Genomic DNA, 10072 nt, shown 5'->3' with positions numbered 1-10072 from the left:
TCCGTCCATCGCTGTGGCTGAGGTGAAAACGGGGCTCGTCAGTGAATAGAACTTGTCCCCACTGAATGGCTGTCCAGCGTGGACGTTGTCTGCACCACTGTAGACGTGCTTTCCTGTCAAAATGGGACGTCTGGCGGGCCTGCACATCTGAGGCGACGACGTACGGTTTATGAAGATATTCGTCGAAGTCACTGTTGCTGGCTGGACTCGATTTCGAAGGTGTGTTATTCGAATCCAGTTGTCTTGTCTACTATTGGTTACGCGTGGCCTGCCTCTCCAAGGATGGTCGCTGACTGCATTCGTTTGTTGCCAACGTTTCCATAACACCAAATGGTGTTTCTGTGGACGTTAAATTGTCTTGCAACGTCACGTTGACGCGATCCTGCTTCAAGCATACCACTAGCCAGGCGTGGCATTTCGTAATGTTGAATAATTGCGTAATTTTGTTGTTTTTCTGAGTGATTTTTGTCAGCACGATGCTAAACAATGCATATGGAATCCCGTTCACGTACATGTTTTTATATCCATTCTTGGGTAGTGAAATGCATGGGGCTTACATAAAAGTCAACTTTTGCATGGAATGTTACTTGATCCAATAAATGTACTACAATATTGAAAACCAAACTTTACTTGTTTGAAAAATACACTAAACTATTGGTGGTGAGGTAAGGTGAAATAGGGTTTAACGTCGCGTCCAAGATTATTGCACTTATATAGCGACGTGCTTGCACGTGTGTGTGTGTGTCGCTGCTTGTACTATTCCGGACTGATGCCGATTTATAGTGCTAGCCCACTGAGATACCATGCCGCAGTTTAGCATGAATACCCCACTCAGACACAGTATACTGACTCCGAGCCGACCAGTCCTTGTTTTAGCCCCTTAATGCCGAGCGCCAGACAGGGTAACAACAAGTACCATCTTTTAACGTCTTTTGGTATGACGCGTTCGGGAATCGAACCCCGGACCTTCCGCTCTCCGGGCGGACTAAAATATAGGTGGCACAGGAATATTGTTGTTGAGTATATATATATAGTTCTGTGTTTTCACTTACATGTTTCCAACATCTTCAGGCCTGGAAAGAACAATGTCAGTTATCAAAAAATCGATGTATGAATTAAAGGAACGAGACATTGATGCATGAATTTATAGCCGCTACAGATAGAGGCGTCCGTCTCAGAAGTAGCGCTGGAAAGGCACTGATGGCGTCGTGGTGGCTGTTGGTGGTGATAATGACGTCCACATACTGCGCCAACCTCATAGCTGCCCTCTCAGCACAGACCCGTCAACCACCATTCCTTAACTTGAATGAACTAGTGGATAGTGATTATGATGTCGGGATGATAACAAGCGGCATATCATTCAGCATTCTGCAGGTTGGTCTTTTTTCATAATCTTGAACACATTCCACTATCATTCATCATTGTTCAAACTCTCTGTTTAACATTTGAAATTACGCCTTGCTTACATCGTGATGCAGAAATGTTCATAATATTTTATGACACAGTATATATTGATTGGTAATAAGCATTGATCTATCAATCTTTTTGCCCTAGACTTCAGAAAGACCCGACGTCCAGCGACTTTTGGGAAAGATGAAGAAATTTCAGGAGGAAGACCCACTGTTGGTCACAAATGACGAAGACATGCATATAGAGAGAGTTAAAAGGGGAAAATATGCATATATTTGTTATGAACTTTCTGCAAGACGATATATCAGAGAGGACTGCAGCCTTGCATACCTGAATGAGCGTTTATCTTGGGAACATTTAGCATTTGCTGTCCCGAAGGATTTTCCTCTGAAACAAGACATCGATGGAGTGTATGTATATATTACACTATCAACCTTTGACGCGTGAGGTTCCTGAAAAGTTCTGCTGACATACGACATATCAATGTATACAAGCGGGGAGTTGAGGTTAAATGGGGTTTAATGTCGCGTCAGCGATTACTGCACTTATATAGCGACGTGCATGCACGAATGTGTTTGTGTGTCAATGCCGATTTTATAATGCTAGCCCACATCCGAAGTTTAACATGAATACCCCATTCAGACGCAGTATACTGACTCCGAGCCGACCAGTCCTTGTTTAAGCCCCTAAATGCCGAGCGCCAGACAGAGTAACAACAAGTACCATCTTTTAACGTCTTTTGGTATGATGCTGCAAGGGATCGAACCCAGGACCTTCAGCTGTCCGGGCGGACGCTCTAACACAAAAACACAGAGGCTGTCATATACATGTAAATTGTACTATATCTGTTTTGGTTGTCAATGCGAGACTGCAGCATTTATTCTCTGGCGTTGATGTTTTAGATCACTGATGTGTTTAATTTTGATATATTCTATTTATCATCCAGTATCATTTTAAATCTATACAAAGCAATCCTCCAGTTAAGATATAATTTTGTTTGACCATATTATATACTATAACTTCAATACGGATCATACAGGGTCTTCAGCAACCCATGCTTGCCGTAAAAGGCGACTATGCTTGTCGTAAAAGGCGACTAACGGGATCAGGTGGTCAGGCTCGCTGACTTGGTTGATACACGTCATCGATCCCAATTGCGTGGAATATTGCTGAGTGCGGCGTTAAACAACAAACAAACAAACAAACAAACATAATCCAAATTTCAAGAATAACCACATACTGAAGGATTCAAACCACAACATGTTTTTTGACATTTCAGTGAAGATTCAGACACTTGAAAATATACACGCATCACAAGAGTTATTTAGGTGAACGTACTCTCATCCAAATCATAAGCTAACAGAAAACAAGACCGCCAATCAGAATTCAGAAATAATATGTCCTCAACTGGAAATATTATAAAAAGAATCTGTTGCGTGTACCTTCTGTGGAATGCGCTATTTCACTGATATTTGACTTGCACAAACTAAATGTAAATTTAGCCATAATGTCTTTAGGATGTCCAGTCTATGGGAGAGTGGAGTTCTCGATGTGCTGTGGAAGATGTGGAACCCAGAGGAGAACCTGACTTGTGTTACCGAGAGACAACAGAAGCCCATCACACTGAGGGAAGTCGAAGGAAGACTCCTTATCGTTTGTGGAGGGATTGCACTTGCTGCTATTGCACTCCTAGTGGAATGGACAAAGCACAAACTATCATCATGTAATTGATCATCAATTGCTCGACATTCTAAAAAAGGAGTATCTTTTCCAAAACATGACACGTTTGTCAGTTCTTCGGATACATTCTATTCACATCAGGGAGAATGGTGTCCTTCAACTTTGAATAAACCTTTGTAAATACAGTCATGTAAGTCCTCATGTTTCATTGACACAAGATCTATTTTCACAACCTTATCATCAACGAATACAGAATATGGAATGATCTGACAACCACTCAGAAAAATCCATGAATATTTTAGTGTGCGTGCCTTCAATTCGTCACCATGTACTCAATAGAGAAATAAGGGACGGTCCATTTACTATTCCATCTTGACTTGGACTTATATATTTGACAGTATACTTTTGTCTTTGAAAGGGCACTCAACTGTGTTGGGAACCACATTTATCAGCACATACAGAATGTCTAGCGAATGCCTTTTTTTTGTAAAAGGACCTATACTTCAGGGTGTTCGGGGGGTGGGGGGGGGGGGGGGGGGGGGGAGGTCGGGTAGCCTAGTGGTTAATGCATTCGCTCGTCACGCCGAAGACCCCGGTTCGATTCCCGACATGGGTACAATGTGTGAAGCCCATTTCAGGTGTCCCCCGCCGTGATATTGCTGGAGTACTGCTAAAAGCGGCGTAAAAACCACACTCACTCACTCAGGGTGTTCGGAAACGCGAACGGAAACGGAAAATATTATTGTTAGTGTATTCTTTCCCCAGCAATGTGGATCATCAGTAAAACGCTTTGACCTTTGATCTGAACCAGCACCCATGCATAGTCCATTGGGATCGAAGGTACTTCAGTGTTACCCTACAATTCTTGAATTGTTCAAAAGGGTAACTATATTCTTGACATTGCTTTGGAATGTTTAGCCAAACCAGAAACAAGCTCCACAAATATGGCGTTTGTAGTTGACAAGGCCTCAATTAGCATTACCATTATACTAGAATCATAACTACATTATTATGAGAAAATAACATGGTATAAGTTACATCCAATAATGCCTTACATAAGGCCAGTATGTTAACTGAGGGCGAAATCTGACCAAACCAAACGAATCAGTACTATCAACTTTTGACTCTAAAACCTGACGATATGAGTATTCCTTTTTTGTACTGTATTCCCAAGCTTCATAAACAATCCGTAGAAAAGAGAGAGGTATGACGGGGTCCAGCAACTGTACCACCAACTCCGTGTCACAGAGATTAATCATAATCATTAATACAATCAAGTAAGGACTTTCCTAATATTCACAGTAAGCATTTGGCCTAAGTGGAGTTAAAACTCTGTGGATACCCCAAAACTTCAAAGGATTTGCCTGGATGTTTGTAATCTCAAAAAATAACGTCAGTTACATCAAAGCATTTGATTTTCAACTCTGAACAACATTATTCCACTTGATTCCTTGATCCACAGGGCATTTGTCACCAAACGTGGTGACCATAGGGATAGTTACATATCTATCTTCAAAGGTTCGGGTGCTGGGCTTCCTCATCATAAGATCTATGTGAAATTTGGACATTTAGGCAAGAAGTAGGCATCCCCATGGGCATCAAGTGTGTTCACCTTCTTGCTGATCTGTTTATTTATGCAGATGCATCGGCATTTCTGTTCGGATTGGCAAAATCAAAACGAGGAAATCCGATTTCAACAGTCAACCTCTCCGCATATGTCAAGCGATATCCCAACAGCTCAAGTCTTTGGTGTCCAGGTGTCATGACTTCAGGGGTCCAATCGAATATGCTATTTCCAAGAAGATTTCGAAGAGCTTTGTTTCCAAATTTGACGTATCAGTGAGAAATCTGATGTCTGATGAAATTCCCTATTTTGACTTTACGACATGTTCCCGTGTTTTTTCAGGTGAACTGCTGACTTACATTTGCATGTTTTAGTGACGGGTGCCACCAGTGGGACGGGAAATGCTCACCACATACGAATACCTGGTATCATCACCTTTTGAGAATGATTCATAAACACAAACTTACGATCGGAATAGTACAATTGATACTTTTTAGCTGATATTTCTTATGGTTGTGGAAATGTGTTTTGGAGCTGAGGTTAATTTGATAATGGAAATGTATTTATTTGAATTTAAGTATAAATCAGTGCCTAACCAAATTTTGGTAAATTGTACAAGCTATCGGAATAACTGCATTACAGTAAACACACGGCCATCTGACTGTAACATGGATGCTTATGTTGGCTTTCAGAAGCCTCTTGTCGAAGAGGAAGCGGAGCTGCTTTGGTTGTATCTGAGAGAGGTTGTTGCCAAAACTGTTTTCCTCAACCATGCGCTTGTAATATGAGTAGAATAAACTTTGAGTGACATCCAGTCAATGTCAAGGTCTCCAGAGATCATATAGAAAACACGCTGTTAACCTTAGGACTTCCTAGATCATGATATCAAACAGGTATTGATAACTATGAAATTGAATATTGTAATTTGACAGTAACATATTACTAAAGACAATGCTAATCCAACTGATCTGTGAGATATAATGTCTAAACCTATATCGGCGAGGTATACTGACATTTTAGCAAACACGTCTTTTTTTGTCAAACTCAAGTGGAAGTTATATCACTTAGTTGTTACGGTAAAATGTGGAATAGTCAAAGATAGTTAAACATGAGAATGTACTTTGAACTCGAATCTGTTGCATTTGGTAATAACTTCGGATAGTAGGATCATATTTGTTTGTAGTCCTCGGTGTAGATTATACATTCAATAAGCGTGCAGCAGAAGGGTAATTGCATGTGAGCAATCTTCATGCTTTGTCAAAACCCACTGGTTCATATATGATAATATCTATTGTATCTACTTACAGGATTAGTTTCCAGGGACAATGAAGCTGATAAGAGGGTTTGCTTACCGACAAAGACATGTAGGTCAGTTATGTTTAAACGTCTTTTTGGGAAGGAGCATATTTAATTACTTGCTCAGTGGTGTTTAGTTCATAGCAAATTCTTTCTCATGTAAGTATCTGTAAGTTTCATAATTTCTATATCAATATGATTTGTTTACATGCTTTGTATTTCACTTGCAGAGCTTTATATGGTTAATTGATATGTCTCCATGCACAAGAATGGATTTCTGATCAACTGAATACAAGTAATTGTTATATGTTATCTTTTGTTGTTTATGAAGAATGTTTTTTCTACTGTCGTAATTGAGTATAAAAGAACAATCCACATAATTTCTAAATAATATTATATTCTATTTTATGAAAGTGGCGAAAAAAACTAACAATGATAATCAACGTAGATGGAGTCGGTTGCTCAATAATTTGCCCGTAATCTCTTCCAAGAGCCACACACTTCGATCACCGATGCGGATGTGCCTGGGTCTAACTAGTGTAAAGGGCTTCCTCCTCCTAGTGGTGTAAAGAGTCCGCCACAACAGAAATTACGTCTTTTTCAAAATGCTTGCCAGATAGTTCGCATTGATGTCTATTGGAGTTGCACTTTCAGTTGGCTACAGTCATGACAGCGAGGTAGCCAGTTTCATGTTTTCAGAAATATGTGGTTGTGTAATTGGTTTAAATGTAAGCATGGAAATTATTGTCAATAATACATATGACCTGTTAAGGGTTAAGGTTGTACTATACTATCCTCTGTAGTTCAGAACGTTTCAGCCACCCCTCGTACTTCATATACTGGGAATCACCAAGTTGTAATTTTTGCGCCCTTTATTTAGTTCACCTTTATGAAAGGGTAATTAACATCAAAAGATCAGGTTGGTTGGTTGGTTTGTTGGTTTGCATCTTCCCGAGGCAAGAGAGTTAACTGGCTATACAAGTCCAGTTTCCACCCTTGCCGAACTAGGTTGGTATAATGGAGTTACGTTTTGGCTGGCCTAACGAGTCTATGCATAGTCCAATCAAAATCGCGCACCGAAATCGAAATCCGGTTCATAAACTGTCGTGCAGATTTCGGTCGATTACAGAATTTGCAAAGCATGTGCACCGCCAACTCGTTGTCAGCAGATATTTTCCAAATCTTTTCATGTTTTTAATCAAGGTGCACACGTGATTTGATGCATTTCGCAATGTAAGACCCCTTTTATCACTATACAGATCTTGATTATTGATCAGATTGTCCTGACTGGGCGCCACCATTTGGTGTGAAGCAAACGCAAGTGATACGAGAGGTGATTGGTCCATAGGAGAGGCATAGAAGGGACATAACTGGTAATAGCCACTGGTGGCACTACGATCGAGCCCATTAATTCCAGCCTAGTTCGGCAAAGGTGGAAACTGGACTTTTTGAAGTCAGTTAACTCTCTTGCCTCAGGAAGATGGTTGGTTTCTTGTTTAACAGGCAAGTACATGAGTGAGTGAGTGAATTGGGTTTAATACTTTTAACAGTATTCCAGTTATATCACGGCGTGTGTGATTAATGTGAGAGGAAAGCCCGAAGTGATGCAGGTCTCAGACGTTTACCACTTCGGTGAAACCCAAAAGCATGGGTATGGTGCTGGCAAACCTAGAAACATAATCATAGGTTTTTGGTGTGCCCAAGGGACGCAACTCTGCACAGCGAATTGCGGCGCCTTAGACGACTGGGCCACCCGTGCCCCCCGACAGATCACATCTACATGGATCACAAACACTTCGAGGTCTCTTGTGTATTACTTTATATGAAATTAGTACATCATGAAATAGAGTATGCCATCAGGGCGACACATGCATGACACCCTGATGGCATACTGTACTCTAAGATGGTGGACACACCAGATATTGATCTACACGCCCGAAATGATTTTTACAGACATTTATCTTCATTACACTGTCAGTATATTTTCATCAGTTCCCTTAATTTTGTCGTTAAAGTTTGCTATAGTTTCTTTTGCTCGTCCTATATTTCGTCCAATAGAACTCAATTCAATAACTGCAATTCAATAACAATTGTAAAAATACATGTACACGTTAACCATTCAAAACTGTCAAATTAACACTTTTTATAAGAACAAAGCATTTTACACACATGAAAAATAGATTCCAAGATGTGTTTGTTTTATGTGCACACTATCTTTCAGATAATCGGTCCGTACACAAATAAAGGATCATTATGGCAAAGATGGCAACAATGAGAGGTAGAATGAAATACGAGGATGAACTTTGTGTACAGAAGCACATCCTGGACATCGAGAGGGAAATTGAAGCTAAGGACCTAACAGGACAATTGTTTTCAAGGAAACTGATAGATATGGATGACATAGAGTCAATTGAAGCTGGACCCTCCCGGCCAGAGAGAGCAAGGAGACTCATAAGTATACTTGTCTTGAGAGGACCAACTTCATTTCAAGGACTTATTGAATCTCTGGAAGAGATGGGTTACGATGAACTTGGTAAGCTGCTAAAGTCATCATGTGCATCTGAAAAAGAATTGATGTCATCATTAACTGACAGTGAAAGGGCAACTGATTTAAAAGATGAGATGGAAATGCTCAAGGAAAGGGTTCAGGAAGTTGAGAGGTCTGGTGCAAACAAACATGATTTAAGAGTATTAAGAAGCGATGTCTCTCACAAATTGCAGTGTATGAGGATTACGCTGAAAAAAATTGAGGAGCTTACTCGCGTAAGTAGAGCAACGGCGGTAACTATCAACAGTCTTCGGCAACAGCTTGACAAGAAGGAGCAACTTCTTGCAGAGGCTAGGAAGCAGATTGAAGAATTACAAGCAAAGGTTGGTAACTTAGAGGCGGAAAATGTTGTGCTGAAAAGTAGCATCGAGGATCAACAGAAGCAAATAGTTATCCTGAAAAAAGTGATGAAGAGAGATAAAGAAGAAATGGAAAACCGCATCAGTGATGTAGAAGCTGACAGAAAACGCGATAAGCGAGAAACCCAAGCCCAAATTTACAAGATGCAGCAGGAGCAGCAAGCTAAAACTGATGAAATAATGGCAGCCTTTCAAACATTAACTCATACACAGCCTGAGATAAAGAAATCCACGAAGAAGACCAGGAGACTGAAGAGCGTGGTGTACGTACAGCCAGTTGTGCCGAAGAATAGGTTTCAAGGTGATAGAAAATAGAAGATTCATTGTGGGAATACATGGTTCCAACCTCGATGATTGTCGATACTCTAATCAAAATCATTAGTGTCATTCAGATGTATCGGCTTTTGTATCACGTCGTATTTGGACGAACACATTCGGGAAAAAGTAATCTGAGAACTGTCTTTGTGGTATACCTTTTGTACATAAAACTAAGACATAGTTTCGGAAAATTGAATGCCTCAAGGGTATTTAGAACAATGGAATGAGATTTAACAAAACAGATTACCAAGTTAGAAGTTCCTTCTGATTTCTTGTATGGATAGATAATCCGCGCGGAGTGCACATGGTGTGAGTTGAATAACAAACATGGTCATGACGGGCCTTATGTAAATAGACTCAGACTAAACTTTAAATAGACAGTGAGCAGCATGTGTTTGCACAGAACGTAATCAGCAGAGTTTTTTTTTTATATCTTGTAGAATATTTTCTAATTCATATCCTTCAATCATTTTGTTGAAATGAAGCTATTTTGGTTATCGTATCTGGGTCAAAGCATTATGTGGTTTAATGGAAACTTCCTACCCCTATTTATACATTGTGGCCTTCTTCCATATAATATATGTAGGAAAGAGGTCTTTTGTATCTGTGGTTGGAGTATATAACTATCACTGGCATACCCAGGGGTCTAGGGGGTGTGGATGGCGTCTGGGATACAGGGGTTTTCAGACACATACGCGTCGACCTGTGACAGCCCTACCATCTTGACCACTTTGTGACTTTTTATCCACCTCTGCGTATGCATCTTCCCGAGACAAGGGCGTTAACTGACTATAACGAACGAGGCTGGAATTTCCAGGCTCGATTGTAGCGCCTCAAGCGTCTATTGCGAGTTATATCCTTTCTATGTCCCTCCTATTGACCAATCAGATTCCACCT

At 40.4% G+C, this 10072-nt stretch overlaps 2 protein-coding genes across 2 annotated transcripts; both read left to right on the top strand.

The window, feature by feature from the left end:
- Nucleotides 1-1134: 1134 nt before the first annotated feature.
- LOC139442019 (glutamate receptor ionotropic, kainate glr-3-like) lies at nucleotides 1135-3141 on the top strand. Its single transcript, XM_071222771.1, has 3 exons — nucleotides 1135-1374; nucleotides 1555-1820; nucleotides 2928-3141. Exons 1-3 carry the CDS (start codon nucleotides 1135-1137, stop codon nucleotides 3139-3141), a joined length of 720 nt encoding a protein of 239 aa, XP_071078872.1.
- Nucleotides 3142-8203: 5062 nt separating this feature from the next.
- Nucleotides 8204-9172, top strand: LOC139444294 (ELKS/Rab6-interacting/CAST family member 1-like). Its single transcript, XM_071225228.1, has one exon. The coding sequence runs from the start codon at nucleotides 8204-8206 to the stop codon at nucleotides 9170-9172; it is 969 nt and encodes a 322-aa protein (XP_071081329.1).
- Nucleotides 9173-10072: the final 900 nt, after the last annotated feature.

Source organism: Haliotis cracherodii, unplaced genomic scaffold (genome assembly GCF_022045235.1).
Source record: "Haliotis cracherodii isolate W230 unplaced genomic scaffold, xgHalCrac1.p SCAF_5, whole genome shotgun sequence".
Taxonomy (NCBI): Eukaryota; Metazoa; Mollusca; class Gastropoda; order Lepetellida; family Haliotidae; genus Haliotis; species Haliotis cracherodii.
This window is presented reverse-complemented; position numbering and strand designations above follow the sequence as displayed.

Bases quoted from the DNA above. Each gene is read 5' to 3' on its own strand.
- LOC139442019 (XM_071222771.1), top strand. From the start codon at position 1,135: ATGCATGAATTTATAGCCGCTACAGATAGAGGCGTCCGTCTCAGAAGT. The intron at 1,375-1,554 runs GTTGGTCTTTTT...TTTTTGCCCTAG, and splicing joins TATCATTCAGCATTCTGCAG to ACTTCAGAAAGACCCGACGT. The intron at 1,821-2,927 runs GTATGTATATAT...TAATGTCTTTAG, and splicing joins AAACAAGACATCGATGGAGT to GATGTCCAGTCTATGGGAGA.
- LOC139444294 (XM_071225228.1), top strand. From the start codon at position 8,204: ATGGCAAAGATGGCAACAATGAGAGGTAGAATGAAATACGAGGATGAA.